Source organism: Gracilinanus agilis, chromosome 3, assembly GCF_016433145.1.
Source record: "Gracilinanus agilis isolate LMUSP501 chromosome 3, AgileGrace, whole genome shotgun sequence".
NCBI classification, from domain to species: Eukaryota; Metazoa; Chordata; class Mammalia; order Didelphimorphia; family Didelphidae; genus Gracilinanus; species Gracilinanus agilis.
Window position 1 is genome coordinate 238,208,834 of NC_058132.1, and position 19,378 is coordinate 238,228,211.

At 37.5% G+C, this 19,378-nt stretch overlaps 1 protein-coding gene across 1 annotated transcript in view; it reads right to left on the minus strand.

The window, feature by feature from the left end:
- ITGA4 (integrin subunit alpha 4) overlaps positions 1-18,811 on the minus strand; it is an 88,384-nt gene extending 69,573 nt beyond the window's left edge. Inside the window, exons 1-2 of the mRNA XM_044666475.1 lie at positions 18,615-18,811; positions 17,979-18,100 (exon numbers count right to left, since the gene is read on the minus strand). Of these exons, the coding sequence (XP_044522410.1) occupies positions 17,979-18,100; positions 18,615-18,811 (319 nt within the window). The remainder of the gene's footprint in view (positions 1-17,978; positions 18,101-18,614) is intronic.
- Between the last annotated feature and the right edge of the window lie 567 nt (positions 18,812-19,378).

The following is a 19,378-nucleotide window of genomic DNA, read 5'->3' on the forward strand; positions in this document are numbered from 1 at the left end:
TTTGCTTCTTTGAGAGAAAAATATATTTTGTAATGGCCCAAGATTATTCTTTCCCTTATCCAGTTCTATAGCTGAACATATCAGAAAAAGATGCCCATGGCTACACAAGTTGGATTTCTGATAGCTGAAATCAAATAAAAGCATCTTGTTACTAAATAAACCAGCAGAGGGAGCCCATAGTGTTGTGTGAATAGGCAACACTTTATGACCTCAAAAGAATAATTTGTACATTGCTGTGACCCTCCTCTAAAATCTTATGATCTTTTTTTTGGCCATTCTACCTCTCTAACCTTAATCTCCTAACCAATCTAACTTTGGACATTTCCTTAACACCTAATAAAACACATTAGCAATAAGTGAGAGATTTATTGCTAATTAACTCAAAACTAATATATGTAGTAAACACTAATAGAAATCAAGTTAGATAGAAAAAAATAGAATTCCCAAGTTGGGTGCTGACACATGAAATGACTAAACTTTTTATAAGACTAAAACATTGAAGTTCCATTTCCTGAAGCTGGACTATTAGCTAATAAGGTTTTAAATATAGCAAGTGGTCAAATAATAACCATAAATTATAAAGTTTCTTTATTAATGAATGTTATATTCAAAGAAAGACAGATCACAAACCCTTAAGGCTAATTATACCAAATTTACATGAACTTAATTTATAATCAACACAATACTCCATAAGGCATATAGTTTATTCCATTATTTTTCAATCAGTACTATAAATAAAAGAAACCCAACATTGGAGGAATATTTTCTCAGAAAACCTCATCGTTCTCTCCTCTTTAGAAAGGGCTATTCTGAACTTGAACTGCTTAGCCTCAGAGCAGAAAAACTGGCTATATATACAGAATGAGGCTCTCTGGTCTAGAGAATCACCGGGAATACAGGTCATTTCTGAAGTTGATCCAAAAGGCTCAGCACCCCTTCTAAAGTATTCAAAAGAATGTGCTTGGATCTAAAACTTTGTTACCATCGTTCAGTCATTTTATTTGTGCCCTACTCTTCATGACTCCATTTGGGATTTTCTTGGCAAAAATACTGGAGTGATTTGCCATTTCTTTCTCCAGATCACTTTTACAGGTGAGGAAACTGAAGCAAACAGAGTTAAGTGATTTTCCCAGTATCATATACAACTAATAAGTTTCTGAGGTCAGATTTTAATTCATTTCTTGACTCCAGGTCTAGCATTCTCTATTCCTTAGGGAATATATTGTTCTATAATTTGTAATCATACATAGAACAAAAAAACTTGAATTAAATATGCCTTTGTTTTCAGGGAGATGCTTGCAAATATTAAAAAAACTATGATTTTACAAACACCATATAGCTCCAGTCTCATTCTCCTAGTCCAAACTGGATCCAATTTCTTGTCCAAAATAAATAGATGACTAAGTTTACAGGTTCTCCCTCTAACAACATCTCATTATTTGGACCACAGACATTCTTCATCCACTTCATTCTTCATGTGTGGTAGATAGTCTAAAACCTATTGAGTGATGAGAGATATTATCAAGTTCTGCTTTGCAGTCCTCTGGAACTTGGTGCTATTAGAACCATGTTATCCACAAAAACAGGAGCATCTGTATGATCTATAGCACAAATTCTAAGACTTTCTTGTGTTATAGATTCTTCTCAAAGAATCTTTTAAATGCACAAAATAAAATATACAGGAAACCAATCACTGAAATAAAGATATATTTTTCTCATTCAAGGCTGCCTATGTTTTACAGATGGTATATTGAGCATCCTTTAACATGCACCTTGTACTGTTTCCTCTATGATAGTGGTGGACACCCTTGTCAAGTGTATACCTCACTATTCTTTGCCTTTTTTGATATAAGTAATATTGCTCATCATTTTTGTGTGTATTCTGTTTGTATAAGTGTAATGTGTTACAAATATTATAAGGGTAGAGGATGGACCTGTGATTAAGTAATCCTGGGAGCTCTGTGAATGAGGATGCTCTCTCTCTGCCAACGTAGGTCAGCAGCTCATAGTTTTAGCTAATTCCCCAGAACACTGAGATTAAGTGACTTGCCCAGAATCACAGAGTCAGTATGTTGCAGAGGTAAAATCACGTCTTCCTGGTTCTGAGGCCAGCTCTTCATCCATTATACTATGTTGCTTCTCTCCATATAACCTATTTGATTCTCTTTATTAAAAATTAATATAACAATCCCCAATCTTAGGAAACAATGGAGTCACATTCCCAATGTTCTCAATACCTTAGATTTAAGCTCTCTCTTGAACTTAAATATATCATCAAATGGATTTATAAAGAACATTCAAAAGTGGGCCACATTTTGAGTATGTGTGAAACAACCATATTCAAAATTAAAAGTATAAAGTAATCTGATGGCATTATTCAATACCAGATAGCCCTTATTCAGAGTATTGTATAAAGTTTGTGATTCTACAATTTAAGAGGAACATAAAGAATTTGGGCAGCAAAGCTGTTTGTGCTGAGAACTGAAGAAAGAGATTAAAGCCTAAAAGCATTAGAAATCCAAAAGACAGCTCAGATTTTGGCATTATTTTGGGAGTTAGTCCCATCATACTTTATCAATGTGGAATGTCAAATTATAGAAGCCCCAAGGCTGAGATCGAGGTGAAGAGCACTGATATCATCTGAACTTTCTCTACTAGCGTCTGACATACTGGGGAACTGAATGCTGGGAAAATAGAGGGCATAGGATATTGAACAAACAATGATTGAACAAAAAGACAAATATTTCTTCCGAAAACCAAAACTCTCTATTTCAATACAGATTCTAAAAACTAACTAAACACTAAAAACTAAGATGGCTGGATGGCCATCATAGTAACTCAACTTTGGGAGGAGGAAAGTGATAATAAGGTAATGTGATGAGACTGACACAAGAACCATAATATCTTTCCAAAATTGTGTAAATAAAAAAGAATATTTCCAATCTATCCATCTTAGTTTCCCACTGATATTTTAACTTTAAAAAGATAAGACCTTTATTTATTATACATGCACCCATGTAGTCTGTGCTCATGTGTATGTGTTCATTTTTATGTGTATGCCTGCATATTCTGATACTTTAAAAATTCCATGAACTCACTGTTGCGGGTATTTCTCTCAGTGATGCAGAGTACAAGTCACCTTTGTCTGCTCATCCTGTACAGTTCTCACGCATGTTTTCCCGTGTGCTGGGAGTCATATGTACATGTAAGTATATATATATATATATAAATATATGTAAATACACACATATAAGTATATATGAATATGATGATGATCTCTATCCAATTACTTGCTCTCTTCCTAAGACTGGTTCATTCCATCCAATTCATGAATGTCCCTTGTTCGCAGACTCAAGTCTTCCTAAAATCCTTCATTTTCTCTCTTTCCCCTACCTATCCGATTAGTTATCAATATTTATAAATTCTACCTCCATAACATCTCTTCTCTCCACTCACGTGGTCTCTCTACTAGTTCAGGTTCTCATCTTCCCTAACCTCAATTACAAGAGCCTACCTGGTTTCCCTGTTTCCCAGTCTCCTCTCCAATCTATTCTCTGCTAATACGCCAACGTGATATTCCTAAAATGTTGGCATGGCCACGGCACTCTCCAGCTTAAGAAGTTTTAGTGGTTCTTTCTTTCCTCTAGGAGAAAATACAAGTTTCTCTGTGTGGCACTTAAAGTCTTTTACAATCTGTTTCCAATCTATCTTACCATGCTTCTTTAAATTACTTTCCCCGATGACTCCATTTTCCAGCCAAATACTCCATCTCCTTCCCCTCTAATTTTGCTCAGTCTTTCCAAGAATCCTCTTATTCCTCACTTTTGCCCTCTGGAATCCTTAACTCCATTCAAGTTCAGTTCAGTTGCAACCTGCAAGAGGTCATGTCAGATCCCTTCAATTACTGCTGCCCCTACCCCTGAATTTATTTAATTTATTTTCTATTAATTTTGTATTCACTTATTGATGTATGTGTTGTTTCCTCACTGCAAAATAGAGGATGCTTGAAAGCCAAGTCAGTTTTCACTTTGAACTTTATGTCTCTGGCACTTAGCAAAGTACCCAACTATTATTTCTGACCTGAATAAAATACATGTTGAATTAAATTGGATGGATTGTCTCTCACAATGAAAGAATTCTTGTTTCCAAGTACTCTATGGTTTTCATCAAAGTAAGATGTTAGAGCTGAAATTAAACTTTGGAGATTGTCTTTTACAGAGGCAGATTTCTGTCCTCTCCATTCAGATTTTTCCCTGCTATTTGTTTCATGTGGTTTGACTAAGGGGGCCTTTGTGAGCCAGAACAGATTTAAACTCATGTAGGGGCACTCTGCTCCCTGGCATTTAACTCAAGCACAAGAAACTTGGGCAAAAAAAGAAATGGCCAAGCAATATAAACACAATGAGCTAGATGCCAGTTCCCCAATATTTAGTTTCATGGTTGTTGCCAAAAGGATCTGTTTCTTAATCATCAGGGGTGTCATTCAAAGTACAAGGAAATGAGGAAGCATGTATAAGGCAAAAGATGCAATCTGGAATGGATTATAGATAACTGCCAATAGAAAACATAAAGGAAAAGAATTTCTATTACTTGAGAGACAAGACTTGGTAAAGTGGTAGAAAACAATTTTAGTTCAGTGAGTTTTGCTACCTTAACAATTAAAGATATTAATGATATTCTCTGTTTTAGGGATGGTGACTTCTGAAGGGACAGATCTATAGGACTTTTGGGTCATTTGTGTTTTTTAAGGAAACAAAATGGCTGAGAGTTTTTAAAAGGAATACATGTGGAATGTCAACATCAGGACATTTGTCTTTCAGTGATGGGGCTAGTTAAGCTGAACAGATAGAAGTATTTATTGAGTTAAGAGTGACCTTTCACATTTTTCATATATATTCTACTATGTAAACCAAGAGTTTGGCTCAGAGAATGAAATGTTGAGGTAGAGGGCTGTGGGGGGAAGGAAATTAATAAAGAGTAGCCCCTGATGGATCATAATTCACAGAATTTTAGAGTGAGAGAGGACATTAATCGCCCTGTTCATAAGCATTTCCTTTGTGCTAGGTACTCTGCCAAGTGCTAGAGATCATCTAGTCTATCCATTCCAGTGAGATAAGGTTAAGTATACCTAGAAATACTGTGAAGGCCTAAGAAACTCAGAGAGGATGCTGAAATCCTTTCACTTGAGACCCTGGGAAAGCTCCTACAGGAATGTTCCTTTGTTGCTTGATAAAGGGAACTCCCATTTCCCTACAGGACCACAGTCAGAAAATTCATTTGGCCATAACTGGGTTTGGAAAAAAGAAGACTCATCGTCCCGCGTTCAAATCTGGATTCAGAAACTTATTAGCTATGTGACCCTGAGCAAGCCACTTAACTTTGCTTCTCTCAGTTTCCTCCTCTGTAAAATGATCCGGGAAACAGCAAACCACTCAAGGATCTTTGACAAGAAAATCCTAAGTCGTGGCACAAAGAGTCAGACATAACTGAAACAACTGAACAACAATAAACTCTCACAGTGCTATATTGAAGTTCACAGTGACAAACATAAAGTACAACAAGATGCTAATTCTCTTTCTGAATCACTGAACAGAAATCAAACTATATTTAGTCTTAATTCCCATGATAGATGTATTTGACTCTGTCTGAATGCTTGTATGAGAACAGCATGCATGCAAAGTCTCAGCTAAGTAAAATGTCCTATCATAGTGATGTCAGAATGAATAAATCTGAAAACATAGCTCCTTGGAAAAATAGCGCCTTGGTGAGAAGTGGGGAAAAATCTGATCTTGCTAAATAGATTATCAATAATGTTGGCTGAGGCCAGCTATAGAGGCAATGGTTCTGTCTCAGGCAGATCCAGGCTTTGGTATTACTAAGGAGATGACCTGAGAGTTAAGGAGAGATCATTAATCAATAAATTAACTAAAATGAATTTTATTAATTGTATCACCAGCACTTAGCACAGTGTCTGGTGCATACTAGGGATTCAATAAATGCTGATTAGATTGGACTGGGTTGGACTAGATTGTCACTGGGCACAGATCATGCTGGGAGAGGTAGAAATATTCCAAATGTGTTATAAGTACTAGGGATCTGGATGGAGTTTACTTTCCCTACTGATAGGGAAGGACAGGAATGCCACACCGAAAGAACACCCTCTCTCAGAATCCATGTCTGTGACTTCTAGGATGTTTTATCCTTGAAATTAAAAGGTACATAGTAGAATCATGAATAGACTTTTAAAAAGATGCTCAGATTGACCAATATGTTTTGACCATCCCTCCCCCCTCATTTTAGGGATGAGATAAATTAAGATTCTGTGAAGAAAAGTGAAATTTGCCCAAGGTCTCAGAATTGGTTAGTGGTACACTGAGGCTTGCCAACCTCAAAATATGGGGTAAATTTCAAGGCTAGAGGAAGGCTAGGATGAAGAGCAGGGACATGGTAGAGAATGTCCAGAAGGCAGCCTAGAAAAGAAAGAGATAGATAGATAGATGGATAGAGCCTCCCTCTAGTCTTGGAACTGGCACACTTAAAGGATCCTCTATACTTGCAGCCTCCCTCTTTGATTGGAGGAACCCTTCTATGCCCTCCATTTCAGAAGGATGCTCTGGTCAGTCATGTCTCATTCCTCTCCAAGCTGTACTCAGGACTTCCTCTCCTAGGCTTCTGTGCCAGGTGCCTTTGATCAGTCCTTTTCAGCTTCTATTTATGCATTCTCTATATGCTTTTTACTTGTATTTGTATTCTGAGGGCTAAGCTCAGTGCCTGGCAAATAGTGAGCACTTAATACTTGATGACTGACAAAACATCAGAAAAATATTTAGGAATAAGAAACAGAAGAAAGTACAAAATGGCTCAAGAGTCAGAGGACCTCGATTCAAATCCTGCCTCTTATACTAGTTATGTGGTCTTGGGTAAGTCTCAACCTTCCTATATCTTAGTTTCTTTATCTATAAAATGACAGGGTTGGACTTGTTGGCTTCTAAAGTTCTTTCCAAGACCTACAAAACCATGATCTTAAATCTTATCTATCACTTCTTTGCCTACAAAAACTCTTCATTAATAAATGTAGTACATTCCATAACCAGAGGAATTCCTGACCCATTTCTGGTGGTGACTAGTAAGAGAACAAAAAACAATTTCTTCATGACAAGCGCTATGTCCTAGTGAGTAGAGAACTACCCTCCAAGTATGTTTTAATTGAACCAGTTTTCAAGTCCACCTCTGACATATACTGGCTATATGACTTGGGATGAATCACAACCTGTTGGCCAGCTAGGTGGCACATTGGCTAGACTTTGGTGCTTAGAGTCAGGAAGATTCATCTATCTGAGTTCAAACTTGGCTTCTGACATTCACCAGCTACACGATCCCAGGCAAGTCACTTAACCCTGTTTGCCTCTGTTTCCTCATATGTAAATATGAACCAGAGAAAGAAAAGTCAAGAAAACTCCAAATAGGGTCATGAAAAGTCATACATGACTAATGAAATACTGAATAACAATTAAACTCTGGATGAATCACATCCTCTCACTGTTCTAAAAAGCTCTCTAAGTTTATAAATTGCCAGAGAGAGAGTCGTAATTAGTAGCATTAGTTTCCTCAACTGAGAGAATTCCTTATATAGCGAAATAAAAAAATTAGCACTCATTTTCCTCTCTAATATTTTAATACAGGTCATTGTTTTATTTTTCCTTTTAGGGGCATAACTGATGCCTGGCTCTATTCTATGGAAGACCCTGTATAAAATGCAGAGTCTTATTACTTGACCTAAGGTGGCTATCCCTTTGTGCTGGAACCACGGATAGGTATCAGGAGGGCATTATTATATTGCATCAGAGGTGAAAAGAAATCTCACAGAATGAAGCCTGCTCAGTTCTTCCACTGCAAACCAACTGTCTAAATTTGAAGGAGAAATCCTGAATGCTGATTTCATGATCACTGATAAATCACCAATTACTGTAACAGTTTGTATTGTGCAGAGAATAACATTTTTCTCATTTATGATGTATTTCAACTGCTGCTTTTTTATTCATACATTCAACTTTCTGCTTTTGTTCCCTAACTTTCCTTCACTTGTTAAAAAAGAGTGGCATGTAAAATATAGCTTTCATGGTATGTGATTCATGGCTTGATCCAGATCCCTAGGATAGAAAAGCATTTAGAATCTAGTCAGTTCTTTCAGGTAGGGCATATTCAAATGTCATTAAAAGATAAGGATAGACACCAGTCCTAAAAATAGGAGTAGTTCTGTGCTGTACTGTCAAGAAATTCCCTTGTATTAAACCATGAACCTTTGACAGTGCTAGGTAAGAATGTTTCCTCTTTTTCTGACCTTAGTCCAGATGTTGGATTATAAAACAGTTTGTTGAGATGTTATGTGGGATATGGAAAAACAGGGAGACTAATGCATTATTGGTGGAGTTGTGAACTGATCCAACTCATTTGGAAATCCAGTTGGAATTATACTCAGAGAGCTATAAAACTGTGTATAGCCTTAGACCCAGCAATATTTGTTTCCCAAGATCAGGGAAAGAAGAAAAGAACACATATATTTCAAAATACACATAGCAGCTCTTTTTGTGGTGGCAAAGAATTGGAAACTGAGGGGATGCTCATCAGTTGGGGAATGGCTGAACAAATTGTGGTAAATGATTGTGATGGAATACTACTGTGCCACAAGAAATGATAGACTGTTTTTTTTTTAATCTGGAAAGAACTGAGATAATAGACAGTAAAATGAGCAGAACCAAGAGAACATTATACACAGCCACAAAATTAATGCTGGAAAAATAAACCGTGAAAGTTACCTCCAGAAAGTGAACACAAAGGTAAAACATGAAAGACCTGATTTATATGTACATGTTGGCCTCTCTGAAGATATCCTTTGTGATACAGGGAGGTTAAGAAAGGGCTGGGATACTCGTAAACAAGATTTATTATGTAGATATGAAAAAAGCAAGCTAAAAATATAAGAAATTTGTGTACCATCTTTTTTGTATATGGAAATACTTGTAAACATTTGGAATAAAAAATAAAGGTTACATGGTAATTGATTTCACTAAACTAGCAAAACATTTTTAAAAGTTCAAAGGCAAAAAATGCTTTCCACTTTTAATTAGTTAAGTATTAAGTTCATTCATTTACCCTTTTAGGAGATAACTAACGTAAATTATGTTAACACTTCAAAATTAAAGGTATAATTTTGATATTTAATGTGCTATATAAACAGAGTTAGCAATGATTGAAATTTATCTAACATTTTATATACATTATCCTTTGAAAATCACAACAAAACTGGCATCCCCATTGTACAGATGAAGAAACTGAGGGTCAGAGAAGCTACATGACTTGCCATAGCCTTTTTTTAAAACCCTTACCTTCAGTCGTAGACTCAATATTATGTATTGGTTCTAAGGCAGAAGAGTGGCAAGGGCTAGGCAATGGGGGCTAAGTGACTTGGCCAAAGGTCACAGAGCTAGGAAGTGTCTGAGGCCAGCTTTGAACCCAGGAGATCTCCCATCTCTAGCTTGGATCTCAATCCACTGAACTATCTAGTTTCCCCTAAACCATAGCCTTTTGATCATAAAAGCAATAAGTCAGGGTGGGATTCAAATCCAGGTGTTTCTGGCACCAGCTATATAGGAACTCTATCCCACTAAAACATTATTCCAGGTTGCCTCATATTAATTCTCATGTTTTAAATCAATACCTCCAATTTACTAAATTCTATCTTTGGCTCTGCACTTCCATTACAAACCTACCTTTTAAAGCAGAGCACTTTATAATGTTTATTGGATGACATCATTAGTACATTTACAATAGAAGCAGCATTCCAGAAGTCAAATTTGTGTTTCAAAAAGGTGAAGAGATATCTTATTCCCCCATAGCAAGTGCAAAGTGAATTCTCTACAAAGAATCCCTCTAAGGCAGAGTAAACTACCTGTGCTTTTCCCTAGTCTCCCATATACTCAGCGAAAGTTCCTGATCCTGCCTTAAGGTCTTAGGAACAAGTGGGCACCCTCAAACAATAAGCCACAAGTATGGCTAGGCAACCCTACCAAAGTGGACATGGAGCAAGACTTCCCAAGGTTCTAATACACAAACCAGAGATTCCTTAGGGAGAAAAATTCAGCACCTCACTCTATGTGAAATCATATCACCTTGTGGATGAAATATGGACCTCTTAAGAGTCTTTTGGAAAATATTACTTTTTGGTCAAAGATAGCAAAAACAGTTTAAAACATTCCTTGGCTGATTTTAAATTCAAAACAGTATAATTATATTAAAGGGCTACTCCTCAGAAAATAGGGATACTATTGTAAAATAGGGAGAACAATGTCTTTTGTACTCCTACTGACTAAATATCCTTCACAAGACAAGGCAGACTGTTGAAATAACAAATCTGAACAGTGAATAAGTCATCCAATTTGCACTTGTTGAGTTTATTTCAAGTTTTAAATCTTTTCTCTTTCTAATTCCAATGAAGGCTTCATTCCTAAGCAGTACATTCAATTGTTGTTCTGACTCTTCTTGATCCTATTTGGGATCTTCTAAGCCAAAATACTAGAGTGGTGTGCCATTTCCTTCTCCAGCTCATTTTACACATGAGGAAACTGAGGTCAACAGGTTAAATGACTTGCCAAGGGTCACATTGCTATTAAGAGTTTGAGACTAGATTTGAATTCATGAAGGTGAGTCTTGCTGTTCCAAAGACTAGTGCTTATCCACTGCATCATCTAGTTGCCCATCTGAAAATGGGGAAAAAGTCATACAAAACAACTATCACTTGACAAAAATGTCACTTGTACATTTTTAAATCTAAAAACACTCCTTTCATGAAAAACACATTTTGGTGAGTTATACAGAGTGTCTTAGGTTTCAGTAAAAAAAAATGTTCAATAGATATCATTTCACTGGCATCTGATGAAGTTGATCATATTAAGAGGAAAGAAAAATCCAGGGCAGTACATAGTTATAATGAAAAGGTTTTCTGAGCCTAATTTTCCCTATACTTCATAGTCAGGAAGAATAAAGGTCTTCAAAGATACTAGGATCTCATTACTTTGCATTTATTGCCATTCTTTCTTATCCTTTCTTAAAAATGTTAAAATTGTACTGCTACCTTTTGTTTTTATATCACCTCATTTCTTCTTTTTTAATTTAAATTTTTATTTTGAATATTTTCCCATAGTTACATGCTTCATGTTCTTTCCCTCTCCCCCAAAATCCCCACCCCCGTAGCTGACACACAATTTCAATGGGTTTTACATGTATCATTGATCAAGACCTAATTCCATTTTATTGATAGTTGGACTAGAGTTATTGTTTAGCATCTATGCCCCTAATAATATCCCCATCCGCCCATGTGTTCAAGCAGTTGTTTTTCCTCTGTGTTTCTACTCCCACAAGTCTTCCTCCAAATGTGGCTAGTCTTCCTTCTCATGAGTCCCTCAGCCTTGCTCTGGATCCTTGCATTGCTGCTAGTAGAAAAGTCCATTATGTTCGATTGTACCACAGTGCATTAGTCTCTGTGAACAATGTTCTCTTGGATCTGCCTCTTTCGCTCTGTATCAATTCTTGGAGGTCATTCCTGTTCACGTGGAATTCCTCCAGTTTATTATTTCTTTGAGCACAATAGTATTCCATCACCAGCAGATACCACAATTTGTTCAGCCATTCCTCAATTGAAGGACATTCCCTCATTTTCCAATTTTTTGCCACCACAAAGAGCATGGCTGTAAATATTTTTGTACAAGTCTTTTTTCCTTATTATCTCTTTGGCATATAAACCAAGCAGTGCTATCACCTCATTTCTAAATATATCTTCTCTCCTCTTGCTACCTTGTGAACCACCCCATGTAACAAAGAATAATAAAAGAAAGAAGAGAAAAAACAAGGAAAAGTCAAGCAACACTAACCAACACATCAACAGAGTGTATAAAGATATAAAATGTTTCACACCCATTGTCTCCCACCACTGGGGGGAAAAAGGGAGAGAGAGAGGGGGGTAAGTGGAAAGGGAGGGAGAGGGAGAAGAGAGGGAGAGAAATGGTAAATTTTTTTCATTTTTTTGCATATGCCATTTTTGAAGATCTTAAAATTCCCTCCACTTGTATGAATTAATCTTCATTCATCTCATCCCTGACCAAAATTCGTGTTCACTATTATAGCAAAGATCAAGATTTTATTTCATTATTATTCGCTTATTTGATAAAATTAATATTATACTCTGTATTCCTGATTCTAGGAAACATCACCTGTCTTTGAGTAATGCTACAAAACACCCAATCAACCATTCTCCCCTCTTTTCTGTCAAACTTCTCTTTTGGCATTTGATCAAACTTTATAATATCTTTAAATTTCTACACCTTCTAACTTTGAATCTTTAACTCTTCCTGTTTTAGACATGGGTTTCTTTACCTTTTTATATTCCTAGAACATCATTTTCAAGTTCTTCCTTCCCTGATCTCCCCCAGATGCCAAAACAAACAAAAAAATCATTCTTCCTAATGTATACTTTGGCTCCTCTGTAGGTTTTGATATTTAGTATTTTAGTCCTCTTCTTCTGGATATACTGTAGTTATTACGTAGGGCTCTGGTCTTCAAAGGATATTTTTGTCCTAAGGCCCTCTGACATATTGTATATGTAGGTACAAATCCCACTTGGAAAATCAATCCTCAGACAAGTCTCAAATCCCATTAGTGATCAAAGTCAATTCTTTTGCTTGTTCATTCCTTATTTTCAGTTATACAGCTGGAATACTTTCCATTCCTTTATGTCTCATTCTCTCCTAATGCATTCTATCTTTCTAACCTGATGTATATCACCTTAAAGTTGGAAGAAACCTTAGAAATAATAATACCCCAACCACCTGATATACTTCCTAGTCTCTTCTTGAATACTTTTGGTAATAGCAACTTCACTACAGTAGCCTATATCAATTTTTTTAAATTTATAAAGTTATTCGTGTTGAGTCTTAATGTGTCTCACCATAATTTCTAGCCCATTTTTGTCCGGGTTATGTCCTATGGAACTATTTAGAACACCTCCGTTCCCTCATATGGCAGCCCTTCCATTATTTGAGAAAAATTATCATGTCCTCCTATCTTTTTTTTCTCTTTTCTAGGCTAAATATTCCCAAATGGAGAAACACTTTTAAATTACATAGTAGATAGAACAGCAAGTTTAAAATCCAACTATGTGGGTTCAAATCCCAGGTCTGCCACTTTTATTAGTGTGGTTATAGGCTCATTTAACCTCTCAAGATCTCAGTTTCTTCAAATGAAATATATGACCCTGAATTCCCTTCTCTATTACCCTATGAGCCTTCCTCAGATCTTACCGTGATATGGTTACCAAATTTTTCATCAATCTGATCTCCTTCCCCTGGTTACAATCCATTTGGCCAGTGTGCCGTTTAAATGAAAGGAAAGGAGTTATAGAGGAAAAGAGAGAAAAAGAAAAGAAGAAAGAATGGAAGAAAGGAAGGAGAGAGAAAGGAGGAAAGAGAAAGGGAAAGAAGAGCTAGTGAAGGAAGGGATAGAAGTAGGAAAGTAAGCAAAGGAGAGAGGGAATAAAGGAAGGAAGGGGAAGGAAAGAAGAGGGCTTGGGAATTAGGAAAGAGGGATTTATTAATCACCTATTTTTTTGTATACAGTAAAGCTACTATCTACTTCTGTTTATTATTCACTATAGTATTTATTACTACTTAGGAAATAGTAAAGGAAGATTTTCTAATTTTAAGATTTCTTTACTTGGCATTTATTGCCTGTCTCTTTCTCTTTCCCTCTCTCCCTGCTTCTCTCTCTCTAGCCCTTCTTCTCTCCCTCCCCACCCTCAAAAATAAATTTGTATTGATACCTTCTGTTTTTTTTTAATCACCTCATTTCTAAATATCTCTCTTCCCACTAAGAGGAAAAACAAGAGAAGTTCAGCAAAATTAGCCAATCATCAACAGAATGTGGCAAAATAGAAAACATTTCATATCCATAGTCTTCTGCTACTGGGGGGAAAATGAGAGTGCATTTTTTTCAGTTTTTTTTTTTAATGTACCTTTTTTTTAATAGCTTAGAACTCTTTCCCCACCTGTACAAATTAATCTTCACCACATCTCTGACCAATATTCTTGTCCATTATTAAAGCAAAGACCAAGATTTTATTTCATTATTATTATTACTAGGTAAACAAAGTTATATTCTGAGCATATTTTCTTTCTTTTTGATTCCAGGAAATACCTATCTCTGAATAATGCTATAAACCACCAAATCAACCATTCTCTACTTTTTTCTAGTCAAACCTCCCTTTTGGCATTTGACCAAACTTTACAACATCCTTTAAATATCTATACTTTCTAACTTAAATGCTCCCTTATTCTATTCCTTCTTCCCTCCCTTTGTCCTTTCTTTCCTTCCTAACCTTAAAAAAAACCTGCTATTCTGAGAACTTTACAAATATATCATTTGATCCTGATGACTAACCTATAGGGTATTTACTATCATTATACCCATTTTATAACTGAGGAAGCTGAAAAATACTGAGTTTAAGCAATCTGCCCCAGTACCTAATGACTTGTGTCTGGTGTTGCTTTTGAACTCAGGTCTTCCTGATTTTAGGCCCAGAATTCTATCTACTGTGCTACCAGCTATCTCATTTTATTTAAAGGAGTTGTTCAGAACTGAACCCAAAACTCCAGAAGTGGTCTGACAAATGTAGATAATAGTGGGCCTAATGATAAGGTAGGTTTAACAAACAACACAAACAGTCAGGTAAATAGGATTTTCCCTTTAGAGTAGTCACTTTGGAAGGCTATACACTTAGAGGGGAGGGGAAGGGGAAACTAAAATGATTTGCAGATTTTTGGAACTTCTCTTTTGAAATTTCTGTAGGACCTGTGACATACTTTTTTTGAATAAAAATAGCTCATATTTGTAACCCTTTTCAGTTTAAAAAATGCCTTTCTCACAAAAACCTATTAGGTAACTCATGCAAATATTAAAATCATGTTTTAGAGGGAGAAACAAACAAAAAGCACACAAAGCACAGAGATTAGGTGACTTCCCAATGTCATACAGCAGAGTCAAGGATTGAACCAAGATGCCTCAAACCTCAATCCAATGTAATTTCCACTCTACCTCTCCAACTGTTCATTCTAAGACAGTAGATTAATCTCTCTCTCTTTTTTTTTTCCAGGAAAGGGGATTCAGTATTAAGATTGGTCAACAAGATGGATGAATAAGCAAAGGATATTACTAATTTTTTTTAAGAAAGGTCTGCCTACATAATGAGACAGATAACCTTGTGTGACAGTGTTGCTGTTATTCAGATGTTTTTCAGTTGTGTCAGACTCTTGTTGACCCCATTTGGGGTTTCTTGGCAAATATACGAGTGGTTTACTATTTCCTTCTCCAGCTTAATTTACAGATGAGGAAACTGAGGCCAATGGGGTAAAGTGACTTGCTCAGGGTTACAAGTAAGTATCTATCTGAAGCTAAATTTGAACTCAGGAAGATGACCACGTACCTAGCACTCTATCCACTAGCTCTGAAATTAGTTTCATTATAAAAATGCTAAAAACATCATTATTAGGATAATTGGATAGCATTCAAGGCTAGAAACAAAAGCAATACTCATTTTAGACCTAATGTCCAGTATTAATACAAAGCAATTAATTTATAACCACGCCTCATACAGTCTTAGTGCTGAACATACCCAACTCTGTATTGTCTCCTATTTAAACCCCTGAATTCCATTTAATCCAATCTATAAGCATTTACTTAGCACTTACTACATGCAAAGCACTGAGGCTATGGAGACAGATTGAGGAATCAACTCTGCTCTCAAGAAGGTTGCTTTCTAAATGAAAGCAACTGTTTTCTTGCCAAATATGGTAAATGGACAGTCACCTTTAAATTGGTATATAGAATTGGCTTGTAACTTTAGTGGTATATGGAACTCCCAGATAAGAAAACTCCCTCTCCCATGCAGGTTGGGACACTGTCTACAACTCATATATAATCTCAAAGAGTTGCTTAGAACACGGAGAAATTAAGTAACTTGCCCAGGGTCATATATCAGTAGCTGGACAGAGTAGATAGAGGTAGGACATAGGACAAGGTAGTGAATTGAATACTGGCCTCATAATCAAAAGACCCATATTCTAGTCCTGTCTCTGAAACATCTTCAGGTATTTCACCAAAACTCAATTCTTCACTGAAGTATGAACCCTGTAAACAGCATGTGTCCACACATAAAGGATATGGAACATTTTCTTCACAATAATTCTGTGAGTGAAGTATTATAATCTCCATTTTTACAAATGAGGAAATTGAAGTTCAAAGTACTTGAAGAACCTGTCACTTGCCCAAGGTCACAACTATTAAGCATTTGGATAAGGATTTGAACCCATGCCTCTCTCTAACATTATTCCTTTTATACACTGGTATGAATTCAGCAATGCTCAATAATCCCTATTTCTGGCAACTTTCTCTTCTAAAATTATCCCTACACGTTTATCATCTTGATCATTTGTTAAGGAAGCATGCATAATTAATTATAAATTTTGAAAATATATTAAAATGTGAACCCTTCCTCTTTCAGCTGATCTCTGAATTCCCAGAACAGCATGTATATCCTATTCCTAAAAGGAAGCAGTTGCTGGGTAGCTATGATAGCCAAGGCCAAGCAAGCCAAGACAATAGGAAGATTTACTGACCTCTTGTCAGCAACTCTGGTGGATCTCCTAATCATAAACAACCCTTTTCATTTCAGGATCTGTTTTCTATAGAAGAAACTTGTCTACTACACAATTTCTAGTCTCTTCCTTATCAGGCTCCCTCCTCCCAAAAATGAAAAAATAAGTTTTATGAAATAATTCTATGAGCACGTATCTAAGAATATATTCAGACTTTTGTCTTTGGGAAGGTAAGAAAGTAAAAGTGGAGGTGGGTCTTACTCTGTTTTTAAGTCATAATCTCCAAATCAAGAAAGAGGTCCCAAACAGCTGTAGGCATGGTATTTTGGATCCATCGTTGAATTTGATTTGAGAGGGAAATTAATAGTGTATTAAATCCACAATGCATTCTTCAGCTGGGTATTTTATGTCTTTGTACTAGTAAATAAATTTGCTCTTGGTTTTAGAGCTTCCCGTTTTCAAACTAAATAAAGATTTCTAAAGCTGTCACAATTCTAATGAACAACATTTTTAAAAACTAACTACTGAGGGGGAGATAATTTTTGAGGAAATTACTAGTTTCAATATACTGTGCTAAGAAAAAAAGTGAAATGTGACACCACTGATGACTTTACTAGGGAAGACAACTATGCATTAAGTTTCTTTTCCTTTTAATTACATTAATGAGGGGCTGCAAAGTTTGGGTTTTGCTTTGTTGTTAATTTCCAGGAAGGAAAAATGCTGCTTGTGCTTACACCAAAACTCCCATGCTAAATGACAGGATATGCTCCTACTTTTAAGGGCAATTTTTGATCTAACCCTAAGCTTGTTCTATTAATAAATCTGAGTGATCAAAGGGTGATTATAAAATTTCTATTCTTGACTTAGAAAGATTCAAACTGTACTGTCACTTCTACAACAATTTTGAAAATAACCTACTTTATGTTTTGGGGTTATTTCAAAGTATATTGTGCTACAAACTTAACAAACGTGTCTGAGTAGGGGGTGGGGAAAGCAAAAGATGGAGGGGCTCTCTAGACTTGTCCTTTTAAATAAAAGATAGTCATCTTCCAATACCTTCCCTTTTCAGTAGTTTTGAAATTACTATCTTGAGCAAAAAAAGCAAAGCTCACTGTGGGTGGGTACACATGTAGACTTTCTGGCAGTGTGGTCAGGGGGAGGATTTAAGGGAATCCTTGTGATTTAATACAAAAGTATACGTAAGCATCATGACCAGTTTCCAAAGAAATCTTATTGCTTTCAGGTACAAATGAATGGTAGCTCCCCTACTGAACTTACCCAGCTGGAGTTGTTCGCAAGTCCTGTTAGGGTTGTCTCCAATCTTGCATCTGAAAATTGCACCAGGGTTGACCACTGAAGTGTTGGTTTGCCAGTTGGCGGTAGGGGCTCCTACCACAAGCCTAGCCAGGGAGCACACACACGCAGGCGCAAAAATAGATATGGTAAAAGGTCATCCCACACATCTTAGAAGCTCGGCAAAATCGAAAAAATGCACACATCCCCATCAAACCCCAACTTTTGACTCACCACTCAGCGAACTGCAATGCACTTTCTAGGCTCACAACAGGCGCTCATAATCGCTTGTTGATTAACTGACTGCCTACTATGCCCAACGTGGTCATTCTCTATGATGCCCAAAGTACTCACCTTCTACAGTACCCAACCTGAGCTTGTTTCCACTACCACCCCGCACCCCGCACTCCCCCTCCGCCTCCAGGTGCTTCAGTTTCAAGAGAAGTTTGCCCCTCGGGCAAATTCACCTGGGGAATGCCTATCCATAGCCCCAGCACAAAGTCTCCAGAGTGTTTTACTACTTTAAGAGGAAAAAAAGTTTTAAGCTGAGGAGGTAATCACTTCAAGGAGCGTGCTTCGAAACCTCCCCGCTAGTGGGAAACCCTGAAACAACTCACTCACCATCTGCTGTCCCCATGGCTGTGCAAAACGACTGAATAGCCAAAGAGAGTCCCTTTGGGTCCGTTAAAGAGCAGTGGGTTGTCTGTGTCCAAGTTGTAGGGATAGATCCTTGGGACCCAGAAGCAGAGAAGTAGAATCACTGCCTTCCAGATGGCCACCCCTGAGGGACCAGTCTCTCGACTTTCTTTCCAAGCCATGCTCTCCCTGTTCGGGACATCCAACAAGCCGCACACGGTTCAGAAGTTATGCGCGAATGGGCAGAGAAGAGCGCCCCAAGTGCACCGAGGACGCAGCCGCGTGTCTCCGGCGGCGGGGCGCCTGGAGCAGGCTGGCGGCAGGGGGTGATGGGGGTGGAGGAGAGGGTTGGAAGGAGGAGGAGGAAGTTCACAGCGGGCGGAGCGTCCCCAACGGCTGTGGGTTCCGTGGGCTCCTGGCCCCCCACGCCCTGTTTCTGTATCGAGAAGTTGGGGACTCCCGCTTTGCCTTCTAGACAAGACTGGGTGGGGTCCAGGGGTGTGGTAGGGAGTTGGAAGGGTGTGAGGCAGCCTGGAGTCCCTACCCTCCCTCTGGCCCGGCCAGACTGGCTGCAGAGGGCGCTAGGAGATCTCGGCAGGTCCAGATGTGTGCGCGTCCAGCTGCTCTGCCTTAGAATCAAATGAGATGCCTACACTTGGCCCAGGATCTGGAAGCGGACGGACGGATTCCTTTTAGTCTTTCTTGGGAAACGAGAAAGGCGGAATCTGGAGGAGAATTTTGTTTTGTTT